The sequence below is a fragment of the Rhinolophus ferrumequinum genome, chromosome 10, assembly GCF_004115265.2.
Source record: "Rhinolophus ferrumequinum isolate MPI-CBG mRhiFer1 chromosome 10, mRhiFer1_v1.p, whole genome shotgun sequence".
NCBI classification, from domain to species: domain Eukaryota; kingdom Metazoa; phylum Chordata; class Mammalia; order Chiroptera; family Rhinolophidae; genus Rhinolophus; species Rhinolophus ferrumequinum.
Genome location: NC_046293.1, coordinates 50,460,481 through 50,487,306, shown reverse-complemented (window position 1 = coordinate 50,487,306; position 26,826 = coordinate 50,460,481). Strand labels below are relative to the sequence as shown.

Below are 26,826 nucleotides of genomic sequence, written 5' to 3'. Positions count from 1 at the left end.
GAAGGGATTGCGCAGCCACTGGTTCGTAGACCCGGAATTAGAGGTACCTCACGGAAGCTGGCTTTGGCCCTGCGGCTGCTGCCGTCGCCGCGGAGAAATTGTTGGAGCTGGCAGCGTAGGAATGGTGAGACCTCGCGGTTCGTCTCGGAGGGTTCTGAGCGGAGTTGGGGGTCAAATAGCGTTTCCCAGAGTGCCGCCGGCCACGACCCTCACCAAGGTTTGCGGCCCCGCCCCGGTAGCGCCCCGAAAATCCGCGCATGCGTGATTTGGACCGGGCCAGAAGCTGGGCCGAGATGTTACGCATGCGCTAAAGGTGGCGCGCCGAAGGTGGGGTTAGAATTGGCCGCGGATTGGTCCCACCTTCCCCGGCACCAGCCCTTGGGGCCTAAACCAAGGCTGCGAGAGCATCAGGGTTTATTCGGTGCTTTGCTTTTGAGTCGTAGGGCTGACTTCATCACCACTCTATCCCGAGCCCCTGAAACAGACCTGGACTAATCCCCCACCTTGGGTGTGCACTCGAGGGAGAGTGAGGGGCGGAGGGCGCAGACTCTGCCTCTCTCCTTGGAATCGGGGCCCTTCGCCTCTCCCGGTGTCAAGATTCCCAGCTGTATCTTCTGGGGCGGCACGACGCACACACTTGGGGACAGGGCTTCGCGAAGAACCTCCCTGAGCAGAAGGGGCGGGACCCGCAAGCGGCGGGCCCCCTTGAGTTCCCAATAACTGAGTTCTCGAGAATTTAGGAGCCCCACCCCCTTGCCCCGCGGTTGATTCAGGCAGTCCCCAAACCGTTTATTTTAGCTCCCACGAGATACTTACTACTCACTAAATCTTCAGCTAAAGATGCAATTGGAAAAAGAAAAAAGATGGACTGGTGAAATTCTATTCTTTTTCCTTTGACCTGGGACGAAAAGGGGTGGTGCTGCTGATATGAGTGGCCAGCTGACAAAAAGAAAAGTGAGCCAAGAATCCCTTGTTTCCTGCTAGTTTATATCAAGGCCCTTAACCTAGGGGCTGTGAGTAGCATTAGTGGGGTCCGTGAACCCCCTGAATAGTATGTGTGTGTACATTTTTCTGGAGTCCATAACTTTTATCATATTCTCAAATGTCAGTGGTCTTCAAAAGGCCACTGATTTGTTAGGGTTATATTGGCAGAATAGAGGCCTGTGTCTTCTCCTTGTGTCTTCCTTCCCTAGCTTTTGGGGCCCTGTGGGACCTGTTGCAGTAGAGGAGGTGAGGCGGGCCGGTTGGAATCCTGAGCCTCAGGAAGCCTCATTTCTCCTTTGCAGAGTCTCCTCTCAGCCTCTAAGCTCACCTGGTCACAATCCTTGGATGAGCCTGTGGGACCCTTCCTCCTAGCCCTGTGGTTTGGAACCAGTGGCTTTGGGACTATAAGAGGATGGACAAAGGTAGTATGAGTCCGGGCCAGCTTTCCAAATGTTTGGGCGCCGAGCATCTGCAGATTCCACCCCATGCCTGGCACATGTGTCTTTTGGTCCTGGCTGGGCATTGCCACCTCCCCCTGGGCCAGCACCACTCACGTGCCTCTCAGCAGAGGCCACAATTGACTGACTTGCTGTTGAGCTGCCGCTCTTTGGCATGGCTGCATTTTGATGGCAGAGGGAACAGTTATACCCAGAGCCCGGTGTGCTGGCATCACCAGTCTGACCTGAGCACCATGTGCTGCACGACATGACACGTGGCACCACGAGAACTGCCCAGCGTGGAAGGTCTGGGCCAGGTCTGAGCCCAGATGGGATCTGGATGGCCATGGAACTCCCATCTTAAAACCAAGTGTCGAGGAAGGATGGGGAGGGTCTGGGAGCGCTGGCAGAGGAAGGGGGACTGAGAAGGGGACCCGTGAGCAAATGCTCAAGGCTTTGCTACACACTCAGGAGGCCTGAGTTCACCACTTCTCTTTTTCTAGATTCTCAGGGGCTGCTAGATTCATCCCTGATGGCATCAGGCACTGCCAGCCGCTCAGAGGATGAGGAGTCGCTGGCAGGGCAGAAGCGGGCCTCCTCGCAGGCCTTGGGCACCATCCCTAAACGGAGAAGCTCCTCCAGGTAGTAAGGGTTCTGTGGGGGCTGATTACCTGAGACGCGCAGGGGCCTAAGCGTTGGCAGAGCCTTGTGCTTTACTAAACCCCTGACTGAAGAGGGCAAGGGAGGGAGATTTTAGGTCTTCCACGTGTGGAGTCTTTGTGGTACAATGCCCTGTTGTCTCGGGGTGGGGCATAGCAGGTCCTTGCCCCATCCACTGAGCCAGAGCTGTCAGCATCCTGCTGGGAACCTACTCTGCCCTGGAGGCTGGGTGTGTGCATGGGTGCGGGGATGGGGCAGGGGTTGCTCACTTCTTGGCCTCCACAGGTTCATCAAGAGGAAGAAGTTCGATGATGAGTTGGTGGAGAGCAGCCTGGCTAAGTCCTCTACCCGGGCAAAGGGGGCCAGTGGGGTGGAACCAGGGCGCTGTTCTGGGAGTGAACCCTCCTCCAGTGAGAAGAAGAAGGTGAAGGATTGGGAGATACTGGGCGGGGGATGGAGGGGATGGAATCCAGCACCAGATTTTGTGTTTCCCCGCAGCCTTTGCCAGCTGGGAAGAGTCCTGCAGAGGAGGCTTATGAGAGAACCAAACTGCCCCAGCCTGAACCTCAGATGCCTCCCTAGGATCCCATCTCTCCCCACTCCCCCTTACTTGCTGCACCCCCACCCTGTCAATGCATCCTGTATCACATTCTGTGTGGGAGGCATGTAGCGTGCATCTATTCTGGGAGCAGACAGCCTGTTCCCAGCATTGCTGGGTGTAAAAATAACCCCCAGGTGGCATTGCTCTGGCCCCAGACACTGTACCAGCAAAAGTGTTTTCCTGGTATCCATTCCCCCCCCCCCCACTCTGGCGTTGAGGGTGCCACCAGCAAAGAGAAGACCCCATATGGTCAAGGACCATGTAGAAGTGCTTTGGTGGGGGTGGGGGTTAGAAAGCTGAGCTCCCTGCCTGTGCTAAACCCCTGACTGAGGGGTGCTTATTGTTGTGCTGCTTATTGTTGGCTGGGGCTGAGGCCCCCGCGGCCCTGAGGCCGGCTTGGAGCTCACTGTGCTCCTGTCCTCTGCCAGGTGTCTAAGGCCCCCAGCACTCCTGTGCCGCCCAGCCCAGCCCCAGCGCCCGGACTCACCAAGCGTGTGAAGAAGAGCAAACAGCCACTTCAGGTGACCAAGGACCTGGGCCGCTGGAAGCCTGCGGATGACCTCCTGCTCATCAATGCTGTGTTGCAGGTAGTGCGTCCCATCACAGGTTTCGTGTCCGCCTCCCCACAGCCTCCAGTTTCCAGCCCCCTAGATGGCCCAGCAGTGTCCTGTGGGTGGCAAGGGAAGGGTTCTTTCCAGCTCTAAGTCTGAAGGAAACCTCTCTGGGGCCTCACAGACCAATGACCTGACAGCTGTCCACCTGGGTGTGAAGTTCAGCTGCCGCTTCACCCTCCGAGAAGTCCAGGAGCGCTGGTACGCCCTGCTGTACGATCCTGTCATCTCCAAGTGAGTGGGGCCCCAGCAGTGGGAGGTACTGGGCATGCCAGAATTCGGTTCCTGGAATAGAGAGAATTGTATAAGGGCCCAAGGAGGGGGCTCCTGGGACCTTGCATCCTCTGGGGTGAAACCAGACCTGCCAGGCTTCAGAGGGAAGCTTCTTCCTCCTGCCAGCTCTGCTAGTCCTGGCCTGACGCCCGAAGCAAGGGATCTGGAAGCTGAGGAAGTAGCATAGGAGAAAACACCCAAATGAATGCCAGGAGCCCTGGTTCCACTATTGTGTGCATTGTGGTTTGGGGAAGGTCACCTCCCAACCTTTCCACACTGACATCCCACAATGACTTCCAGCTCCAACAGCCTGAGTCCAAATAAGCCCCTGCGTACATGCACCACAGTCTTCCTCCTCAGTCATGTTGTTTAATGTCATCCGAATCTGGTGGGATGCTTAACACCTGCCTCCTACTCCAGCCCCTGGCACTGCTTAAGCTGTAGCCATGGCCTTGATAACACCAGGAAACAGGCAGGGCTCAGCTTGGGGAAGGGGATGATGGGCAAAGGCTAGTAGGTGGCAGCTTTGGCCAAGTAAGGACAGAGGTCTTGGGGAGGGGGCCACAGTTGGTCTCAGGATGTCCCTCACCACTGGCCTCTAGGGGGCTGTGCCTTTGAGTCTCTTCACGGGGTGTGAACACAGAAACTTCAGTTTCCTGAGTTGCCTGTTTGTGCTTTTGACCAACCCATGAGGCCAAGGGTGCCAGCTCAGCCTTGGGCTCTTCTTGTTGAGGGCCTGACTTCTCGTCCTGCATCTCAAAGACCTGCATGCTTTGGAGGTGTAGGAACCCCAGGTTGCTTGACAACCCTCCCTTGACCTTGTCTCTTCCCTGCCTAGGCTAGCCTGCCAGGCCATGAGGCAGCTGCATCCAGAGGCCATTGCTGCCATCCAGAGCAAGGCCCTGTTTAGCAAGGCTGAGGAACAGCTGCTGAGCAAAGTGGGATCGGTAAGGTTGAAGGCTGGTAAGGTTGAGGGCTGGGCAGGGTAGGAGTCAGACTACCCGGAAAACTGCGCTGTCAGAGACCCCACTGCCTGGAAACATGCCCGGGCAGATACACACATCCGCAGGGGCCCTGTGACAGGGTCCTTAGGAAGAGCCAAGCCTGGCTCCCTGATGTCGCTTCTTCCAGTTCCCGGTGGGGATGGACAGGGGGTAGGGGTGGGGGTGGTAATGCAGAGGCAGAATTGAGAAAACCCAGGTACCCAGAGCATGCTTTTCGCCCTCCAGACCAGCCAGCCCACCTTGGAGACCTTCCAGGACCTGTTGCACAGACACCCCGCTGCCTTCTACCTGGCGCGCACTGCCAAGGCTCTGCAGGCCCACTGGCAGCTCATGAAGCAGTATTACCTTCTGGAGGACCAGACAGGTAACGCCCAGCTGGCAGAGTGCGTGGAGGTGTGTGAGTGTGACGTGGGCTGGGCACAGCTGCCCTCAAGTGCCCTGTAACATCATCCTCAGTGACCCCCAATGTCTCGTTCACCTGTCGTTAAAGCAAAAACCACCTCCTTCCAGAAGGAGGGAAAGTAGTTTCCCACCCAAGAGATGATGACCTTCCCTAAGCCTTTCTGCCCTTCCCTTTCTCCATCTCCTTCTCACTGCCTATCCTCCGACCAGCACTCATTGCTGTCAGGCTGCTTTCCGGCCTTTCAGGACTCCCTGCGGGGACTCCACACCCGGTCCTTCATCTTTCTTCTTCCCCAGGGGCCAGAATGCTCCCTGCTTCATCTCTTCCCTCATCGACAAAACTCTTCACTGTCCTAGTGACAGATGAGGAAAGCAGTCTCATTAAACTGCAGGAAACTCTTCTGTTGGATTTGGGATTCAGGGTCAGACTTGCATCGTGCAGCACACTCTGCTCTAACTTCCACACGTGACTGCCCGTTGCCTGCTACGTCGTCGTTCACACTGTTCTGAAAAGCAAGCTTCGGCCATGCCCTTTACCTTGTGACTTTGGCCCTGCAGCTCAGTTATTAGAAGATATTCCTACAAGAGGATTTTAGGAAATCATGGGGCAGGGGTGGGATCTTTCCATCCTGAGGATGTCTGGATTTAGTGCCCAGCAGGCAGCCCACTTTCCCCTGCAGCTTCCAAATCTCTGCTGCTTCGTGAAGCTAAGATGTCGCTGAATTCCCACAGAACGGACACTGGGGAAAGTTTATTTGTGCGGCTGTAGCTAGCTCCTTCATCGCTGTTTTGAAAGTAATTTTGTGTAAACTTATTTGTTAACTTAAAGGTTTAATTTTTCTTTTCAAGAGTCTTCTTATGTGGGGATTTGATTTCTCCTTTGCTGTTCAGCACTAGGAGCCCCTCAGAACAGGGAACGTACATTGCTTAACCAGCAAATGAGTTGATTAGATCGGTGGGATTTCAGGCAGCTGTGGTGGGGGAGGGGCTCTGAGCTAAGGTGGTGGGGGAGGGACTGTGTGTGTGACAGGCAGGACGCCCCAGGTATTGTCAGAACTCCTCAACCAACAGTTTCACAGCCACTAAGGAGTGGGAGCTACTACGAAGCAGACACTGTAGTTCTGGGGACTGCTGGCCTTAAGACAGAAGTTCTCAGACCTTGGAGGCCCCAATTTCTTTTACATTTTGACCAGAAAAAAACTGAAAAACTTTATGAAACAATATTTATCCTGAACATATCTGATGGACTCTGATATTAATTATCCTATTTGATTCATTTTTTGGGGAAAATTTTGCAACTAATTTCATGACCCTTTAACATATCATGACCCACAGTTTGCAAAACACAGGCATACAGTGAACAGCTGTCTTCGGCACGTCCTTTCTGAGTGGCATCTGACTGGCATGTGCCTCTCAGCCCCTCGCTGAACGGTGGCAGAAAAATGTTCAAGAGCATGGGATGTTTTTGCTGTTTGAGTTTGGAATCTGGGAAGCAGCAGGGCTTGAATCTTGGCTCTGTCTGAAACTAGAGTCACGTAGTTGGACCCCCTCTCCGGTGTCTGTCTCGTCTGTAAAATGGAGCTAATAGCAGTGCCTTCCCTACTTAGTTCAAGGCTGTGTAGGTGGGAACCCTTCACATACCAGAAAGCCCACATGAAAGGCCAATCTGAATTCCCTTCCCTTTCTAGAACCACCTCTGCCCTCTGTTCACCCCAGGCATGCTTTGTGGCAAATCAGCATGCAGCCTAATGTGGCTTGCGTTCTGTTACCTGTGTCGGGTTCACTTCTGTTCATTTCAGCACGAAGCTGATCCCATGGGCTCCGTCTCTAGTTTGTCCCCTGACTTCCGGGGTGTGCTTGGCAGTGTGGGGCTGAGGAGGAGCATCGGCACTGACCCTCCCTCCGTCCTTTGTCCTTTGTTCAGTGCAGCCGCTGCCCAAGGGGGACCAAGTGCTGAACTTCTCTGATGCAGAGGACCTGATTGATGACAGCAAGCTCAAGTGAGTGTCGGGGCCACAGACAGTGCAGGGAGCCGAGTGTCTCCCGGGGCAGAGCGCCCGGGCCACTCGGTCCTGCCTGTCCTGCTGCAGAGGACAGAGCCCAGCCCAGTCGCAGCCTCCAATGGCAGTTGTTGCTATTGACACCTGTCCCCCTGCTGAGCCCCCCACGCCCCCAGTGTGCCTCACCCCACGCCACCCCACTCCTGGGAAGGGGGCTAGGCAGAGGCAAAAGCAGCAGCCTGCTGGGCCACTCAGCTAAGGGGCCGGGCGAGGCCCTAACGAGCAGAGGAGCACCTGATGGTAATGACAGACGAGCTGAAAGTGGAGCCTCAATTGTCCTCCTCTTATCCCCTAGAGACATGCGAGATGAAGTCCTGGAACATGGTGAGTGTGCCGTGGTGGGGACAGTGGGGGTGGAAGCACCTGCCAGAACGGAGAGGACTAGTACAAGGTGCTGCTGACCTTGGAGCGTCCCTTCTTACCGCCCAACCTCACCCCAGAGCTGACAGTGGCTGACCGGCGCCAGAAGCGCGAAATTCGGCAGCTGGAACAGGAGCTGCATAAGTGGCAGGTGCTAGTAGATAGCATCACAGGTGAGGGGGCCCGGGGACCAGCGGGAGCACGTTTCACCCCTCTTTGCCCCACCCTGAGCTCCTGTGATGGCCTGGCTGGGTGCACCCTCGTTTCCGAGCCTCGACTCCTTTCCCTCAGTAGACCTTGCACTGGCTCCCCTCCTTCTGCCCTGTACCCCTCAGGGGTGTGCTGTCCCCCACATGAGCTGCTCCTCCCCCAGGCATGAGCTCTCCGGACTTCGACAACCAGACGCTGGCAGTGCTGCGGGGCCGCATGGTGCGGTACCTGATGCGCTCGCGAGAGGTGAGGCAGGCCCAGCCACCCCTCCTCCGTCGGTCTTCCCCTCACTGCCCTTTCTGTGTCTGGTGCCTGATTTCTCATCGCACCCTGGCCTGTGTGGACCCCTCCCCCAGTCCTCAGGTGCCAGCCCTTACCTGCCCCATTTCCCCAGATCACCCTGGGCAGAGCCACCAAGGACAACCAGATTGACGTGGACCTGTCTCTGGAAGGGCCAGCCTGGAAAATCTCCCGAAAGCAAGGTACCAGCAGGAAGCAGTGAGCATGTCCCTCCTGGCCTCTCACTGCCCTCCCGAGCCCCGGGGCTTATTCTCTGTGGGAGCTCTCATGGGCCAGCTGGCGCTGACGAGCTGGCATTTCCAGGTCTCAAACTTGGGAGTGCTGGGTGCCCAGGAAGCAGAGAGGGCACACGGGGGCTTCGGGCTCTCTGGCTGTCCCCCATCCCATCGTCCCTTTTCCTCTTCATTCCCATAGGTGTCATCAAGCTGAAAAACAATGGTGATTTCTTCATTGCCAATGAGGGTCGGCGGCCCATCTACATCGATGGACGGCCTGTGCTGTGTGGCTCGAAATGGCGCCTCAGCAACAACTCTGTGGTGGAGGTGAGCTGGGAAGGAGGTGGGGAGGCCGCACGAGACCTGGGGCGTGAGCTGCCTGCAGTCCCCAGGCCACTGTCCTCAGCCACCCCTGTCCCCTCCTGCCCAGATTGCAAGCCTGCGATTCGTGTTCCTCATCAACCAGGACCTCATTGCCCTTATCCGAGCAGAGGCTGCCAAGCTCGCGCCACAGTGAGGTGCTGGTGGAACCCAAGGCTGTAGCCTGTTGCCCCTGCCATTCTAGCTCCCTGGAGCTGGGGAGTCAGGCTCCTGGAAAGGGAGTGGGCTGGGGTCCTGCGGCTTCCTTAGAGTCCCTCCCCTTCTCCTCTGCAAACCACCCTCCCCGCCTCCCCTATCTTCACCCCTTTGTCTCCAGCTGATTAACTTCAGACTTTTCCTTTATTATTTTTCTTTTGTAAATAAAAATCACGGGAGTTCCAAAGTAGTTTCTTTTATTGTTACTTTTTAATGTAAAAAATGTGGGGACAGGTGAGGCAGGGGTACATGCAGGGGATGGCAGAACCCCTCCTTGGCCTCAGGCTGAGGAGGGGCCCCACAAGTAGGGGCCCGGAGATCCCTAGCCTGGGGCCTGCCCCTGAGGCTACAGCCCCCCCCTCCATGGGAGCCCGGGGCCAGGCCGGCCGTGGCTTTCAGGCTCCCTGCCCTGAGCCAGTGGGCAGCCGGTTGTCCCAGGGGGTGGATGCCGCCCTTCCTCATCCCTGAGGTTGGGCAGAGCAGCAGATGGCAGCATGTCTAGCAACACTGAGTTCTGGGGCTGGCAGTCAGACCCCTGTGCCTTCTTCCTGGGTCCACTGGACCGTGCCAGAGCCATGGCAGCCAATAAGCACCATCTCCAGGCTATGGGGTTCCCAGGGCAAAGCCAGGCCCCCTGACCCTGGTGGAGGCTCTCCAGTGCTGGCAGCCTCAGCCTGGCTCACGGGCTCGGGGGGCCCAGTCCTCACCCCTTCCTCAGGAGGCGGTGAGCCGGGGGTGCTGGCCTCAGGGCAGAGTTCTCCTGAGCCTGGCGGCTCTGAGTCAGAGGTGGAGATCCAGAAAGCTGTGGCTCGAGGCCAGGGAGAGCTCTGAGATGCTGGGGGACCCCAGGGCCAGGGTGCCACGACAGGAGGGGGCCCTGGACGAGGGTGGGGCCAGGTCCCACTCAACACAGAGCCAGCAGGGTGCTGCTGGCAGTAGGAGGACGCCCCAGTGTCTACACACAGAGGCTGTAGGAGCCCAGAGGTGCTGGCTGGGCATGGCCCCTCTCCTGACACCCGAGGGCACGGGCCCTCCCCATGAGGTGCCAGGATGAGCTGCACCGCTTGGCGCAGAGACTGGAGTCCCTCCCGCATCTGCAGGACCTGCTCAGACAACTCCATCACCTGCGGGGAGGGAGGAGGCGAGGGCAGGGTGGAGCCAGGACCTTACGCAACAGCAGAGCCCCTCTCCTCTCCCTGCCTCCCCCCTGTCCCTCACCTACCGCCTGCCGAAGCTTGTCCAGTGTGTCCGTGTTCCTCGCCTCACTGGGCCCAAGGGGGACAGTGAGCAGGCCATTCTCTGTGGACAGGAAGATGGGGTTACTAGCCTGGGCGAGTGAGGAGACGACGCAGAGTTCAGGCATGTGCCCCAGTTAGCACAGACCACATTGGTTTGGCAGGGCCTGATGCCAGGAAGGGCCACTTCCAGTCTTGCCCATGTTGCTGAATTCTGCCTGTCATGCAGGGTCTCTGGTCCCGCTCCCCACATAAGAACACAGGACATGGTGAGGCCAAAAAGGAACACAAAGGGAGCCATAGATAGGGGAGTCATACCACTATAGTCTCACTGGCCGCTGGGTTGGAGACACAAGAAGCAGGAGCCACACGATCCGCAACCTGCCGTCCACTTCTCTGTCAATCAACCCCACTTGCTAACTGCAATCCGCGCTTGCTAGCTCAGCCACGGCAGTTGTATCAGTGGCTAATGGCTAACTGGTTACAGCTGGTGGCCAACTAGTCACAGCTGATGGCCACCTACTACCTGAGTCAGCACCTTTCCATGTGAGGCCGAGAGCCTGGAAACTGCTCTCTGGGACGCTGTCCCCTCACTGCCCAAACTGCCAGGGGGCCTCGAGCACACTGTCCCACACTTTCCCCTTTGGGAAGCTGCTTTCTGTGGCTGTCTCTTGTTCTGTCCTCCAGGGACATAGACACTCCCGGAAGCTCATTGCCTGGTCCACTCCCAGGGCTGCCTGGCTTGGCTGGGGGCCGTTTTCAACTCGGCATCCTCAGCCTCTGTCCTCCCTGTGAGCCAGACGTGCTAAGGGTCTTAGCTACATTATCTTATTTAACATGCACAGCAACCATTTTACAGACCGGAAGCCTGGGCAAGATCCAAAGTCATAACTGCTAGAGAGCCAACAGCGGAGATCCAAACCCTGTTCCCAACTACCTTCCAACACCAAGAGACTAGTATGAACCCCCAAACTCCCTGCCCATACCATGCAGGTGGGTTAGGGCAAGAGGGCTTCCAGGCAAAGTCTGTACCCCGCCAGTTTCTCAGAGGTTCACAGGGTAAAGGGGCTGCCCTGCTGACCGCCCCCTGGACCCGAGCCCCACCCAGTACCTGGTCCAGGGGAGGAGCTGCTGCTGCATTCCGGGCCAGACTGCCCCACACGGAACGAGAACTTGGGCTGGTCAGAGCCACAGCCATCCTCAATGCCATCTACTACCCTGTGGACACAGGTACCAGGACAATAAATCAATGGACAGTTAGCCACCGCAGTGTTTCCCAGTGTCCTCACACAGAGACTGCAGGAGCTGGGCCAGGGGGTTTGGGGCCCCAAGAGAAAGGTGACATAAGGTCCCTTCCCCTAGGAGCCTGCAGTTTCACTGGGAATCCAAGCTTGAGACATGAAACAGCGAGGGAGTTCTGAGCAGTATATGGCCATGCAGGGAGGGAATGGTGGGGTGGAGTAGCAGGGAGGTAAAGGAGTCAAGGAAGGCTTCCTGGAGGAGGTGAGGAGGGATTAGGATGGAAGGATGGGCACCTAGGGCAGGGGAGTGCCTGGCCAGGGCCTGCTCACCTTGGGCTCAGATCCGGGGGCACATTCCACAGCACGGGGGGCAGCCGCAGCCCCTCTAAGCTCTGGGGGCGAGCAGGGGGGCCAGCCTCAGCCTGTGAAGCCCCTGCCCTGCCCGGTCGCCCTCTGCCCCCTAGCCGGGGCCGGGGCGCAGTTCGACGTGGAGATAGGAGCTTGGCGGCCGAGGAAGAGGAGGTGCAGCCAGGGGACAGCAGAGGGCTGGAGGGCTCGTCAGCTGGGGCTGGTGAGGCTGCAGGGCCCTGTTCTCCATCTGTCTCCTTCTCCTCCAGCGTGGACATGAGGGTGTTGTCGCCGCTCAGGGAGCTGGTGTCCACCTGTGGGGAGGGAAAGGGAACTGACTGGATAGCCCTTCCTGTGCCCCCGCCTCATCTCCCTAGAAGAGCCATCTTTGTTAAACAGGATGCCCACTCTCCCCCACCCTGCAGAGGAAGCGGCTCAGAGGGGGCAGGGGGCTGAAGACTGCTTTTCTGCTGCCACCACAAAGCCACCAAGCTCTGGAGACATTTGTTGCCCCTCAAAATTCTAGCTATGTGGCTTGTTCCTTCAGGCTGAGTTACCCAAGAGAACACAGTACTCAAAACTGGTTTGGAATTGGTGACATAAGCCAGGAAAATTCAAAAGTCCGTCAGAGCAATCCTGTTTCACTGTGAAGAACTGGGGGAGACACAGGACTCTCTTCAGAGGTGGCCTAGATGGCTGTGCATGGCTCTGCCCACCCTGCCCCATGGGCACCATCCCTCATCTTCAGCTTCTCCTTTTGTGGCACCAGTGGACTTGGCTCTGGACAGACTGGGCTGTCTCACATGGGCCGGGGAGACCCGGGAAGGGTAGCTGAGCATGGCCTATGGGCAGTGTGGGTATGAAGGGACAAGGAGAGTGCGTGTAGACCCCTCACCAGACACGGGGTGTTCACCCAGGCCCTGTGCTCACACAGCACCTCCACAAACCCCAGCCTCTGTCCACCTCACCGGGCTCCCTGGCAGCCGGCCGCCTTCATGCACGTACCCAGCATCCTCACCTCCGCGGGGCCTCTTCCAGCACCCAGGTTGTAGCTGAGCTCCCCTCGGAGGCCTCGGCTGAAGCACGGGGCAAACTCAGGGTACAGGGCCAGGCTCTCGTGCAACCCAGCCAGCTGCAGACACTGCAGGACACAGTACGTCAGCCCTTTCACGTCGGCATTGGCCTTGACCACCTGCTCGCGCCGGGGTAGCTCACAGCCGATCAGATCACCCTTTCCTGGGGAGAGGAAGCAGAGGTCAGCGAACCTGCCCTTCAGCCACTAACTAGAGAGGGTGGCTGAGCTTTCCTCGTGGGGCCTGAAAGCCAGGGCAGGGAGGAGCCGACGCCTGGGCCCTGGCAGGCCCTGCTGCTGCCTCACTGGCCCCTCAAATAGGGTTGGGGTGCAGCGCACTTGACCCAGGTGCTCCAGCTCATGTGGGATCAAAGCCACTGTGCAGAAACACATCTGAATTTTAGCTCTGAGACGAATGGCAGTCACCAATTCTAGTGACTCCCAGCCTGCCTGGGGATCAGCATCCTCCGGAAAAATTAACCAGACTCCCAGGCCCTATCCCTACCTACAGAATCAGAACATCTACCAGAGACCCACAAGCCGAAGTTTTCCAGCCTCCGGGTGATTCAGATGTAGCTTCTCCGGGAACAGTGTGTGGAACCAGCAGGTTAGTACCCCGTGTGGCACAGCAAGAATGTCAGGCGGCCACGTTACTACATCTCCCTGAGCCCAGGTGCCTCGTCTCTGCAATAGATCCTGTATTAACTGTCGTGCTTGCTTGATTTTACCAGCAGGCGTCAATGGAGGGTTTTCGCACCACCCAGCTGAGACTGCCACCTGGCTGATGGAGATTGTAAAACAGCATCAATTTAGAGTGCAGCATCAATTAGTCTACCTCCCAATCTCAGAGATGTTAAAATGGGGGGGGGGGAATGTGTGTCTTAGAATCTACTGAATACGGTGTCTCCAAGTCAGTGGAGATAAAGTCGCCTGACACATAGGCGACCAACCAAAGTTCATTTCCTTCCCTCCCCTCCCGAAAAGAGTCCCCTATAGATCCTTCCCAACAGGGACGGGGTGCCATCGGGACTCACAGGCCTCACAAGCCAGCTCAACCCATGGCCAGAGAGTTCACAAGATTAGAAAGCGTTTCCTTATCCTTCAGGAAGAAGCTGGATCACTGCCACCCCCACCGTGGGCTGCCTCACGCTGCCAGCAGAACTCTAAATGTTCATGGACTTTTGCTCAAACTTAAGAGTAGAATGCATCACGGTTAAATCTCATTTTCTTGGTTTCAGGCCATCCTTCTGGTTCCTTCTGAGAGCTGTTTGGATCTCGCTGTGATCATCTGATGAATGAGCTCTTTCTCATATGTGTTGTCTGGAAATAGAATAAGTGTGTATTTCTTGTCTTCATCCAAATGAGATAAAAATGAGAACCAGGATAGGACCAAGGACAGTTCGGTGCCACTGGTCTCAGGGGCCAGAGACCACCCTCCAGGCTGGCATCTCAGCCTGACACTCCAGCTCAGATCGTCAAGTCCCCTAAGTTCCTCCCAGCACCAGCCCACATCTTCTCATCTTGCCTCCTTCCTCCTCCAGAACCGACTTTGCACACACTTAGCTGTTAGTTCATACACAGAGGGAGGAGCTAGAATCAACACTGCTAGATGCACAGGGAGCCTTAGCTGCCAGGAGCAAGCAGGAGGTACCTGGATGTTAAATTAAGGAGGCAGGTGGGGGATGGGGTGAAGGCAAAGCAGAAAACCAGGTCATGGGGAAGCAGGCATTCCCGAGGCACCCAGAGCCAACATGTCAACAGAGAAACAGTTCATCCAGAGCATATGAGCAAGGACCGGACAGATCAAAGGTAGCATTAAGTCCTGGAGCTAGGGACATCCTGGAGGCAAAGACCCAGGACACAGGTAGTGGCCTTCCATGAGGCTGTCTTAATACTGAACGTGGCTCTTCTGGAACCTGGTGCCTGGCATCAGTGAAGAGAAGCTCTTGCAGGACCCATGCCAGCTCCCAGCCACACTGCTTCCTTGGCTCCGAGCTGAAACCATCTGCTTAATCATCTACTTGACAATCTTGCTTTGGAGTGACCAGTCTGCAATTGTCAAAATCTGTCTTTTTGCTCTTCTGAATCTCTCCAGTTCCCATAATTTCTAAAGGATTGCCAGCCAGCCGTGAGTGGCCATAACTCCATGTGCTCCGGATTCTGGCATAAACTGCATCTTGGTCCAGAAGCCAAACTCACGAATGACGTAAAGGGAAGGACGTAGCAGCCTCTCGCCTCTTTCAGCTCCAAAACCTTCTGATGGTATTTCTCCTGTTTCCTGTTAGAACATCCTCCTCCTCAAGGGAAAGGGGATGGACACACAGTAGCTGCTGGGTATCTGGTCTTTCTGGTTCTCCAGCTTTAGTGAAACACCTCAGGCTTTCTGGGCGTCACCTGTCCCCACAGATGAGTCTACAGGCCTTTGGCTGCCTGAGCCTCCGGCTGTGGTCAGGATGCCGCCTCCTTACCATCTAGTCCTGTTCCGTATGCAAGGCACTCGATTACCCAACCAGATCACAGAGCTCCCACATTTCAGGGCCACTGCTGACGCCTCCCACAGCCCGAGCACCCTGCAGCCCCGCGTTTCCCAGATGTGCTGCATGTCCAGGAATCCTGAAACAAAGCCCTTACTGTAGCGCATGAGCAGAGCACCTGGGAGCACAGTGTGTAAAGACGAAGGTTTAGAGCCAGGCAAACCAGCTCTAACCCCAGCCTATCAATTCATAAACCTCTGGGAGCCTCCCGTCTCCTATGCATCACAGGAATATCAATAGTTTCTCACTCTGGGTTTTGAGGTTTGCTTGAGATGAAGGTGTAAGGGGCACCGGGCTGGCCCTGCTGTGAGACCCTGAGGCCGGCACTATTGTGCTACCAATTCCATATCTGCAACCTCTTCTCCCTTGTCTAGGGAATGGTTCTTTATCTTCACCTCTTTCTTTGGCCAAGAAGGGAGTACACACACTGAAACTGAGCTCTGATGTCCCTGGGCCTGCTGTCAGCTGCCCGGGAAAGGAGCATCTCCCCACTCTGCAGCCCCGTGGTGGTGGAGAGCCCCACAGGGATAACTTCTATTTCCCCCTTTTCCAGCTGGGTCTGAACACTCTCTCCAGCACTTCCATCCTCAGCATTTGAAATTCCTCGACAGGAAGCACTGCTCCCTGTCCCCTCATAGACTACAGGTGGATCCTCCACTCTCTCTGGCCTCCCACACCCTCAAGATCGTTTCTACCTCCTCGTGTTGCCATCTTGTGATCACTGGGTCCTCTCTGAGCTTCACCAGGGGCGTCCTGCCTACTCCTGACACCATCCTGGCTGTTTCTCCCCACGTGGTCTTGCCTGGGTTCCCTCTCTGGGCTTTCTGCAGATGGGGCCCTCTGCCTCCCACAAGCCCCTATACCCTCTCTTCCCCCCTCACAAACCTAGGATGGCGAGCACGGTGCCACCCTTGAGCACTTCCATGGAGCCGGAGCAGACGAAGTAGAGGGCCTGGAGGGCATCGCCTTGGTGGATGAGGTACTCGCCCGGCGTGCAGAAAGCAGGCCGCAGGGCCAGGGACAGTGCCCGCAGGCAGCCGCGGCTCGCAGCCTCAAACAGGGGCAGCTGCAGGACCTCCTTGTGCAGGTGCATGGCAATGTCTGCACGAAGCTCGTCCGGGAGGCTCTGCAGCAGCTGCGGTGGAGAGCGGGGCTGGGCTTGAGGTGGCAGAAGGGGGGCGGTCTCCAGCCAGCCCACAGGGTCCAATCGGCAAGGGGGCGCTCTGCCTCCCTCTCAACCCCTGTACCCCTCCATGAGTAGCCCAGCTTTCCTCCTCCAGACCCCACAAGGGCGGAGAGGGGCCTCTGAGCCCTCTGTCCCAGGCTGCTGACCCCCAGGGGAGAACGGAGGCCGGGGGGCCAGAATTCTGCATTCCTTGCCCCTTGGCCCACTCCTGAGAACTTCCGGCCAAGCGCAGGCCCCTTGAGGAGCACAGGCTGGAAGGGCCCGCCCTGCAGGCCGCGCACCTCTGTGGTGTCGATGCCGTTGTTCACGGCCCAGGTCGCCTGGAAGTACTCGAGCATGCGCTGCTTGAGGGGCTTGGGAATGCGGTGGATGCGAATGTAGTCGCGCAGGTCACGGGTGCGGCTGTGGTACAGAAAGCGGCGGGCGTACATGCGCTGGATGATGGCCGTCACGTTCCCAAACACCACCGCGTGCATCAGGGCTGGGGAGGGTGGCGAGAGGGGGTCACCTCCAGGACGGGCCTGGCCCGGCCTGACACCATGCCGGACACCTCTGTCCTATCGCCCCCACTATCCCTCCCACCCCCACACTCCTAGGCAAGGCACGTGGGCCCCGCCGCCCGGGTCTCGAGTTCCTTGGGCCCTCTAAAGCCGACCCTCTAGGAAGAACTTCGGGACCCTGGGAGAGGCAGGAGTCTGGGAGGGGGCCCAGGGAGTGGCAGGCCTCACCACCGATAAGCATGGTGCAGATGGAGAAGATCTTCTCCGTGTCCGTGTTGGCGGACACATTGCCGAAGCCCACGCTGGTGAGGCTGCTGAGCGCGAAGTAGAGGGAGGTGATGTAGGCGCTTCGCAGCGACGGGCCGCCCAGGAGTTCCAACCCCGTCCTGTTGGCCTCGCTGCTACAGTTGTCACTCTGGCCAGAGCTGTTCCCCACAACTGGGCTCTGGCCCACCAGGTAGTAGGGCGTCTCCAGTCGGCGGGCCAACTCCTGCAGCCAGCCTGGGGAGGGGGCAGGTCAGCCTGAGTCAGCAGGACAGCACTGCCACACTTGGTGCAGGTGTGCCTGCGGATACGCCCGGGGTGGGGGACATGTGGATACAGGTCTACCCCCAGGGCTTCCCACCACTTTCCTCCTCTGCCCACCCAGCACTCCCCTCTCCACCTCAGTCCTCAGCAAGACATGAGAACAAGGCTGAGGCGGTCATCTCCCCAGCCGGCGTCCTATCAGCTGACGATGGAGCAAGGAGCACTGTGCCCGTTTCCCAGCAGCTGGCACTAACCCCAGAAATGCCAGTGTCCTTGGGACCACATGGGTGAGGCCGCCTCCTCTGCTCTGTCCACCAGACTCCTCTTGCTCTTTCTTTGAGCTCGCCTGCTCCAGAAAGCTGCCTCCCATTCGGCCTCACCCCCCCACCCCCCAGCCACACACACCACCACCCTCACACACACGTTCTCAAGCACAGCAACGTGGCTGTGCACACACACCATCGAGGCTACACACGCGTTCCATACTCACGAAGACCAGAACACACACGTGTGAGCACATTCACAGGTGCATGGCCGTGGCTACTCAGAAAAGGCCTGTGCACACTCGGGAGCTAGACAAGGCTACACAGGTGCTTGCACACACACACACTTGCATGTACACAAGCACACAGGCCACAGATAGGCAGGTACCTGTGCACACAGCCCCCCAGCACACCTGCAGACACGGGCCATCTTGGGCCGCCAGGTGGAGGCCACAGATCACTCATCTCCCCACCAACCCCACATTTCCTGAGCTGCCTGTAGTCACTGAGCCTAGCTGGGGGGTTGTGGGAGTTCTAGGGTATTGGATGGAGGGCCCTAGGGGTCCCAGCAGAGCCGGGGGCCATGGGGAGCAAGACAGAGAAAATAGATTGGCTGACCTAGAATGGAGACGCAGAGAGTAAGTGCAGATGTGGGCTCAGGATCACAGGCTGCCGTGGGATCCCCCCTCCACATTTGCTCTGCCCCTCCCAGCCCCCTGCTCCATCCTCTCAACACCTTACACACACTGTCCCCTAAGACCCCGACTCCCCTCTCACCCATCCATTCATTCAGGAACCTGATGGACATGGGCTAGGAGCTGGGGGAACCTACAGGAAGGAGCTTACTGCAGGGTAGGAGTTACGCCTCCGAGATACACAAGGCCTGAGTGCCACATGATGAAGCTCAAACCAATATGCAATAGGCTAGGGCTGGAAGGCTTCCTGGAAGAGGGGAGATTTGTGCTTGGTCTCAGAGGATGGATCAAGTTTTGATACAAAGAAACTGAGAGGGGTCATTCCTGATCTAGGGGAAGGCATGAGCCAAACCTGGAGATGGAAGTACAGGCAAGCACACCTGCTTAGCTAGAATGGGGAATGGGGGTTCACACTGGGGCATCAAATTCCAGGTTATGAATTTGGAGGGCTGTGGGAAGGCCTGAGCCAAGGTGAGGATACCCCTGCTGTTACTTGCGGTGTTCTGTGAGAATACAGGAAGTATGCAAAACTTTTCAGTCATTAGTTGGGCCCCTGAAGTGAAACCAGTTGGCAGGTGAGGATGGTAGGGGCCAACTGGGGGGAGAAGCAGGAGGATAAGGGGAGGGTGGCAGAGGGACCTCCTGTCTTGCCCGGGGCAGTGGCTGCTGCTTCTGGAGCTGGTGGAGGGATGGTGTCTGTGTGTGGGGACGGTCAGGCTGGCAGAAGCTGTTCTGGAGGCTGGTGGCTTTCATATTGTGAAATGCCCTGAGCAATTTCCCTCAGGACTTAGCACAGTCTTTTGAAAATCCTCTAGGCTCATGGGAATCTGGGGCAGGAACTGTGTCTACACCATGGGCAGTGGAACAGGAAAACCAAGTCTAGGACACAGCAGGAAGGTGCTGCCTCCCACAGACAGAGCCAGGCCAACAGGGAGCGCCACTCTCCCCCAACAGGCATCCTTCCAGGGCTGGACATCGGGAGACCCAACCCAGACGGAAGGCTAGTTTCCCGGGAAAAAGAAGGGGGAATGATGACGTGAAGGACTTGGAAACTCCTTAAATATGAACTAGTACCAGACCCAAAGAGAACAACAGCACTCTAGGACTTAGGGTTCAAGGGTGCAAAAATTACCATGTGTATCTGCAAAATAGTCAGCCAACCCCCCACATGCCCATGTTCTCCCTGTGGGGCCCAGAGCCCTCTGGGAGCCCAAGGGTTAATGTCAGTTCCACAGCCCCTGTGAAGTGGCCAGAACACAGCAGCCACATGGACTTAAGACCTAAGGTGTGTGGATCCTGCTTCGGGGTGGGGGAACGGACCCAGGAATTTGGTGTCTCAGCCCGCTTTGGGGTCAGAGCTTTGTGTCACCATCATACATCTCCTGGCCCTCTGATTATGTTTGCTGGGTGGCTGTCTGAGCCCAGCGCAGTCTCCCCCACAGCCTCCCCGGGGGAAGGGCAGGCACCCAGGAGCTGCCCCTGCCAGGAACGTGTGTGCACTCAGCGACTAGAGCACTTGGGGAATATCAGGCGGGCCCTCTGTGCTACACACCAGTCTCTGTGGGCTTGGCAAAGGGCAGAGGATTCATCCCTGGGAGCCTCCTCATCCTGGGACCTGATCAGAGCAGGTTTCTAAGGCTGACCTGGACCCCACCAAGGAGCAGACAGTCACGAGAGGCCATCTGAGCAGCTGGTCTCTTGCCCACTGACTGGAATTAGGTGCTATAGGCCAGCTACCAAGTAGTTACCAGAGGCCTGGAAGGCACAGGAGGAAGCAGCTGTGCTGAATTTTGGAGCTGCGTGTATGCAGAGTTAAGAAATGGCTGGAACAGAGTGAGTTCGAGAGAGAAAGGATGGTGGTTGAGATGTTTACATAATGGTACTAGTGGAATCACCAAGGGAGAACAAGGTGAGGGGGGAGGCAAGATCTGAGGAAAGCTTGGAGCTGGGAGGGGCTGAGGCAGGAGGAGGCCCCGCCCAGAGCGGAGGCAGAACATTTCCAAGGAATGTGGCAGGCAGGGCCAGATGCTACAGGGACTTCAAGGGTACGAGGGTTTGGGCCCCAGAAGGACACTGTGACCTGATGGGTGACATTTTGGAATGAGAGGTGGAGGTGGAAGCCCTGCTAGCAGGAGTTAAGGTGTGAGTGGGAGGTAAGCAGAGGGAGGAGTTGTGAAAGTGGAGGTGAAATGAAGGAGACTGAAGACACTGGTGGGACAGAAAAAGGCTGCATTTCCGGCTGGAGGAGGGCTGAGGAGCAGCAGAGAGATGCAGCTTGCAGTTGACAAGAGTGGGGCAGGGGGCTTAGGAGCCGAGGTGGTGGGGCATGAGCTTCAAAGAGGGTAGTGACAACGTGCCAGGCAGAAGAGCAACCCTGCAGGGTAGGGCTCCCTGCACGACTGTCTCCTGAGAGGGGTGGGGTTCCCAGCTGGGAAGGGGCTCAAAGAATGTGAAAAGTTTGGCCACAAGGTCAATAATGGATGAACAGGACTCCCCCAGGCGTCCACCACCTTTTTCCACAATGCTCTGCTGCTGGAGAACAGGCCTACTGTGAGGTGGCGGCTGTCACACTCACACCTGTACACACACACACACACACACACACACACGCACATGTGCGCACCAGCCCCCATATTCTTCTCCCAAACATGTCTACTCGCACGCACGTTCCTGTGACACACGTAGGTGCACACACATGCAGACTTGCACACATATTTCTGACACTTGTATCAGCTCACAAACATGCCTTACACACACTTCCACTCCCATTTCCCTGACACACACACACTTGAGTGGACATACTCCAAGGCAGGTCGGTACGCACACCCTCCCCGGGGACCCTCCAGTACCGATCTCCGGCAGCTCGGAGGCGCTGCTCTCAATCTCCCGCTGGCCAATGTAGAACCAGACGCAGGCCACCCAGTGGGCGAGCAGCGCGAACACAGCCATGAGCAGGGTCAGCACCACGGCGCTGTACTGCGAGTAGCGGTCCAGCCGGGGGAGCAGGCGCAGGAGGCGCAGCAGTCGCACCGTCTTCAGTAGGTGGGCTCCAAAGTACTGAGGTGGGGGAGGGTGGGAGGTCACCCCCGGGCCGGCCCAGCTGGCCCGCCCCAAAGCCCACCCTGCCCAGCCACACTGACCACATTGACTTTGAAGGCATGTAGCAGGTCGAAGGGCAGAGCCGCAATGACGTCCAGCAGGAACCAAGTGGTAACGTAGTGTAGGCAAATAGACTTGGGGGCAAACACGACCTGGCCCGACTTGGATACGAACGTGGTGCGGAAATTCAGCACGATGTCTGCGGAATGTCCCGGTGCGAGTTGGCACAGGGTGGGGGAGGAGCTACTCTTTACTGGGCACCTGCTCAGCATTCGACACTGTCCTAAGCTCTTGGCCTGCAGTAACTCTCAAAGGTGGACACTGCTATGCCTATTTGACAGAGGGAGAAACTGAGGCTTGGAGATGCTGTGACTGGCTTAGGGTCACATAACCCATTAGTGGTAGATACATGTTTGGAACCTAGGTCTGATTTCAAAGCCCACCGGTTACAAATAGGAGGAGGGCAAGGGGGACACTTGTGAGGCGCTGGAGCCATACAGACCATCCTCATCAAAGCCTGAGGGGAACCTGGCACCGGGTGGGGTGGGAGGCATAGAGGGCACCTACCAAGAATGAAGAGGACCTCCACGGCCAGGTCACAGACGCTGGGGGGGCCACGGGCGGCGCTGGGCTCCCGGGCGGTGCTCACACACACGCTGTAGGGCACGGTGACGGCCACATAGAGGGTGGCGAGCAGGATGAAGCCATCCCAAGTGGCCCTCAAAGCCCCACAGTGCAGCAGGATGAATGGTGACTTCCGGATAGCAGCCACTTTGTACTCAGGCAAATTTGGCTTCTCCCCAAACACCCCCTGAGTGAGGCAGGGCAAGTCCAGGCAGGGAGGATAGGAAATTGGTACAGGCTGAGTTTGGATTGGGTCCAGGACACGCATCCACCTCCTTTCCCTCCCTGCATTCTGAAAGCAACCTCTGATGCAGGTATTAGAGTCCCCACGTTATGGATCAGAAGACTAAGGATCAGGGAGGTCCAGTGACTTAGCTGAGGTCACACAGGAGGAGCCAGGACTGAGCCAAGGCCCACCTGACCCCAGGGCTAAGACTCTCCTCTGTACTTTTTATGGATCAGGCATGTGACACTCCTTCCCTCAGTCACAAGACCCAAAGTGCTGGCGGGGCCTCTGTGTGGGCACCCCAGACAGTCCCTCTGTGGTGGGCTCAGGTCCCCCCTCCATCTCCTTAGCCTTCCCTTACCCTGCCCCAACCCTCAGACACACACCCTAGTGCTCAATCCACCTTATTGAGCTTGTGCTTGCCCTTGGGCTGCTTCTGCAGGTGCCCAGACAGGTGGTAGAGTACAGCCCGGCTCCGCCGCCGGTTGGCATTGAAGCCTTTGGCTCTTGCCCGGCCATATCGGCGCCGGCCACCACCTGCAAAAGAGGCCGACAAGGATGACGGTGGGAAGGTCCTGGATGTAGGACACCAGTTGCTGGCCCCGGGATGGGTCTGGCTCATTGACTAGTTAGGTAGCCTCTTTAGAGTTGGGGGCTCTGGCATTCCTCACTTCCTAGGGTCACTTGCCACCCCTGTCAACGGGCAATCCTATGGGTGCTTACAGATACTACTCCCAGTGCCTTCTTCAAGGAGAAGGAGGTTTGGACCAAGGCAAGGCAGGAGAAGATCTCCACAGGGAAAGGCCTAGGAATGGAGGGGAGAGGTGATTCCCAGGGGTGGGGGGAGTGCAGAGTGAGCAGAAGGCCATAAGGCAGAGTTGTAGGAGCTCAGAGAAGGAGCCCAGGGTCCAGGTGCAGGGACCACTGAGGACTTAAATTGTGGAGAGGCCTACCCACGGCTGGGGTAAGGGAGTGGGGGGATGGAGAGTACCCAGCACCCCCAAATGACAAAGAAGCCTTGGAGCAGGTTCAGATGCGAGCTGGGTGAGCCGCCCAAGGGCCTTCCCCAGCCCTGGGAGGATACCAAAGGGGCAAGACCCCAAAGACTTAAAAGAGGGCTTTGGCCAGGGCTCCCCAGTCAGTTTTTTGAGAGGAAAAGGCACAGGGGTGAGGGGTGGGGAGAGGCTGTGCTCAGCCTCACCAATTGGTCAGAAAATGTAACTTCACAGGCAGAGTGGAGTTCGCTTTCAGTTTCTCAGTAAAGTTGACTTCAAAACTCCAACTGTGTCTCCACCCCTCTGTGGAAACAAGCTTTCCATACCTGAGCATGTGGAGAGGAGAGCAGCACAGGCCTTGCAGCCAGCAGAATGGGAGTGAATGAGTGCAAGTGGGTGGGTGGGGGGCCCCATGAGCCCAGACCTGAGGTACCCAGCCACAGCAGCTAAATCAACGGCCCCACGAGTACCCACCTGTCTCCTTCCATTTGTCAGGGCCCCCTCGGTTCTTGGTGTCACTGATGTCCTTGTGAGAGACCAGGAAGAGGGCCACCTCCCCTTTCTCATTCTTGATGGGTATTACATCCAGGAGACACCAGAATGGGAGCCCTGGGCACAAAGACAGATTCAGCCCAGCTCCCATTCTCCACTCTGCCCAAGGCGACGGGGGCTCCACAGACTCCCCTGGCTGAGACACAGGCAGGTCCCGGGAGGAGGGCAGCAGCCCGCTCTACTTAGAGGAGGGCTTGATGGAACAGGGTGGGGAAAGGCAAGGGGGAGCAAGGATGCCTGTCAGACAGGTGTGTTCGTAGAGCTGTCCTGTTGACATGGGGACATTTTCCTGCTGGGGTGAGAAACTCAAGATGGGAAACTGAGTGGAGGCTGAGGCTGGGGTGCAGATGGGAGAGAAGAGGGCCAGGGCCCGGGGTAGGGTGGAGGAAGAAGAGGTGGGTATGTGGGAAGGTGGGTATGTGGGGAGATGGGGACATGGCGATGATGAAAATGGAAAGGAGGGACAAAGGATGGGGTGGGTGCCAGGCTGGGGTGGGTGCCAGGCTGGGTGTGACTGAGAGGTGAGGCAGGCTGGCCAGGTGGCCCCTCACCACTCTTCCGGTACAGGATCAGCTCCGCCTTGAACTCTTTGTGCTCGTCCAGGGCCTTGCGGATTTGTTGGCGCACGAGCTCACTGGTGTCTGGCCCATAGAGGAAGGAGCAGGCACAGCCCCGCTGCATGACCTCAGCCCGGGAGAAACCAGTGAGGTCACAGAAGCCATCAGAGCAGTAGACCACAGGGAAGAGCCCTGTCACCTGGGCGTTGCCCAGCACAAAGTTACTGTCTGCAAGAAAGCAGACATGGAAGCATGGGGTAAAGAGGCCCAGAATCCAACCGCTCCTCCTTTCCGAAATGCCTGCAACCAAAAGTGGGCTTTACAAAAATCCAGGAATCATGTGTGTGCACTCGTGTGTGTGCTCACGTGTTGGGTGGGGAAGTGGACAGAGTGAGGGCAGGAGCTGTTTATGAACAGGAACCAGTGTGTCACTGCCCCACTCCCAGCAGTATCTGTATTCAAGAATCAGAATGTGTGAACAGAGGTTGGTGAATGAAGCCCTGTGTGGGCATTGTGTCCTGAGCAGTTTGGGGTAAGGGGTGGTTTTGGGGATGCCCAAAGGTGGACCACAGCACAAGCTCCAGGCCAGCTTCAGCCCCACCTTACCTTTGTCAGGCTCACTCACCAGCCAGGTACCCAAGTTGACTGTCTGGCTCCTCCCACTGGGACCCACCTGGATTGGGAGGCAGTCCAGGCCACCATCCATTCTGTACTATCTGTTTGAGCCCCAGCTAGGTGACCTGGCTTAGGAATTAGTGAATGTGATTGAGAATGGGGGTGTCAGAATGGTAGATGAACACCTAGTTTGGAGCCAGGAAGTACTGGGGAGAGAGGGGCGCTGAATCAGCAGGCTGCAGGAGCCAAGCATACAGCAAAGCAGATGGAGAAGCCTGTGGGGGTGGGGGGCTCAGTGATGGGCTCCCACCCGCTTCCTATCAGGAACCGGAGACCATGGAGCCCGCTAGGCAGAGGGCTGGGAAGCCCCACTGAGGGCGAGTGTAAAGGAAGAGGAGGGGGAGGGGGCTTTCACGACTTTCCCTGTTCTAAGAGCCTCGGGAACCCACAATCCAGAAGCGCTGGTCGCCTTCTCCAAACTTCCCCAGTCATGGTGGGCGTCCCCAAACCTATCTTTTTGGCGCCAGCTAGAGGACTCCATGGGTTTACCTGGTGGTTTCAGGCAGTGAGGTGAGCTTGGCCAAACAGTGCGCTCCAGGTCCCGCCTACTCTACCTCCGTTTGCAAACCTCTTTTCTAAATCTGTTTTTTGAGCTCTCTAGGCTGTCCCCGAGCACGACGCCCCTGCCTCACCCCTCACCCCGCTAATTCGAGGGTAGCCGGTGGAAGAGCGCCAGACGCTGGGTTGGGATAGGTTAGATTAACTAGGTTAGGGTTCGAGCCCCAGCGAACAGACGGCATCCCAGGTCCCAAACCCGGCGACCTGTAGCCGTTTTGCCTGGCCTGGGACACTGCTGACTGAACTTTTGGGGGGAACAGCGTCCAGAAAACAGGTGTCTTACGTGCTCCCACCCAAAAGTGGGGCGCGGGAGTAAGGAGGGAGGGTGAGAGCAGGAGGGCAGTAGGCCGAGATGTGGGGTGCAAGACCCGCGGGAACCCTGGCAAGGGACAGCGCGTCCCGGAGCCAGTGGGATAAAGGTCGGACTCACGCGTGCCGTCGAAGCGCGTGGCGATGGTGTCCAGGAACGTGTTCTGCGGTGCCAGGAGTCCCCGCATGGCCGGCATCTTAGGCGGCCCTGGCCGCCCGCCCCATGCCTCCGGGGCGCGGGGTCTCAGAGTCGGGGAAGGGAGCCCAGCTCGGCCGCCCCCCGCTGGGCCCCGCGCCCCTAGCGCACCCGTTGGGGGGAAATGCCCACCCCGGGCTCGCAGGCCCAGTCAGCCGCCCGCGCGCGAGGGGGCGTCCCCGCCGTCGGGGCCCGGAGCATGGCGCGCGGCCCCTGGCGCTCTGGCCGCCCACGAATCCCGGGCTCCCGGCTCCGCGCCCAATGCGCTCTCTGCACCTTCCGCTCGCGGCGGCGGCAATAGCGGCTCCCTTTTCGGCTGTGGATCTGCTCCCGCTCGGGCTCCTCTGGGCGCCGGGTCCCCGCAGCTTCCTCCGTCTGTCGGGGAGAAGCAGCAGCTTCCCTCCCTCCCTCCGGCGCCCGCAGCCTGCACGGAGGTAACCATGGAGACCGGGCACACCCAAGCAGGGCCGCCTCCTTAAAGCGACAGGCCTCCCACAGAGGTATCCCCCACCCCTCCGGACCTCGGTGGGGCAGAGGAGGAGGCGGCCCTCCTACCACTGCCACCCGGGACTCCCCAAGCCGCCTCCTCTGCCAGGTCCTGCTCCGGCTACTTAGCCGCAGGGGCAAGGCGTCTTTCTCTGCAGCAGGGGGTTCTCAGAGAGCCTCATAGCCTCTCCTCCCGAGGAGGAACCTGAGGAGAGCTCAGGGCAGGGGGTGTATGTTTCAGAGGATGCTTTTCC

The 26,826-nt window shown here is 57.8% G+C and overlaps 2 protein-coding genes across 3 annotated transcripts; one reads left to right on the top strand and one right to left on the bottom strand.

Annotated features, from left to right (window-relative positions):
* On the top strand, nt 1–8,883 carry MCRS1 (microspherule protein 1). The gene is made up of 15 exons (XM_033117089.1): nt 1–124; nt 1,287–1,406; nt 1,925–2,063; nt 2,367–2,505; nt 3,111–3,269; nt 3,418–3,527; nt 4,405–4,513; nt 4,796–4,934; nt 6,897–6,972; nt 7,328–7,356; nt 7,473–7,565; nt 7,766–7,848; nt 7,997–8,084; nt 8,317–8,444; nt 8,548–8,883. Exons 2-15 carry the CDS (start codon nt 1,397–1,399, stop codon nt 8,632–8,634), a joined length of 1,389 nt encoding a protein of 462 aa, XP_032972980.1. The 5' UTR covers nt 1–124; nt 1,287–1,396; the 3' UTR covers nt 8,635–8,883.
* Nucleotides 8,844–26,592, bottom strand: KCNH3 (potassium voltage-gated channel subfamily H member 3). 2 transcript variants are annotated; one of them, XM_033117081.1, is made up of 15 exons: nt 26,363–26,592; nt 24,343–24,576; nt 23,714–23,848; nt 22,648–22,781; nt 21,962–22,205; nt 21,436–21,593; nt 21,145–21,352; nt 17,038–17,310; nt 16,591–16,790; nt 16,009–16,258; nt 12,536–12,753; nt 11,500–11,831; nt 11,040–11,146; nt 9,916–9,992; nt 8,844–9,817 (listed from the first exon to the last, which is right to left on the bottom strand). In XM_033117081.1, the coding sequence occupies exons 1-15, from the start codon at nt 26,526–26,528 to the stop codon at nt 9,221–9,223; spliced, it is 3,333 nt and encodes a 1,110-aa protein (XP_032972972.1). In that variant the 5' UTR covers nt 26,529–26,592; the 3' UTR covers nt 8,844–9,220. The 2 variants fall into 2 exon arrangements, with proteins under 2 accessions (XP_032972972.1, XP_032972973.1); XM_033117082.1 differs by having other exon boundaries at nt 26,012–26,482.
* Between the last annotated feature and the right edge of the window lie 234 nt (nt 26,593–26,826).

Coding starts and splice junctions, on each gene's coding strand:
- MCRS1 (XM_033117089.1), top strand. Junction 2,064..2,366: donor AAACGGAGAAGCTCCTCCAG/GTAGTAAGGGTT, acceptor TGGCCTCCACAG/GTTCATCAAGAGGAAGAAGT. Junction 7,849..7,996: donor ACCTGATGCGCTCGCGAGAG/GTGAGGCAGGCC, acceptor CCATTTCCCCAG/ATCACCCTGGGCAGAGCCAC.
- KCNH3 (XM_033117081.1), bottom strand. CDS start 26,528: ATGGTTACCTCCGTGCAGGCTGCGGGCGCCGGAGGGAGGGAGGGAAGC. Junction 21,353..21,435: donor ATGCCTTCAAAGTCAATGTG/GTCAGTGTGGCT, acceptor CCCCCACCTCAG/TACTTTGGAGCCCACCTACT. Junction 11,147..11,499: donor CCCCCGGATCTGAGCCCAAG/GTGAGCAGGCCC, acceptor CTGTGTCCACAG/GGTAGTAGATGGCATTGAGG.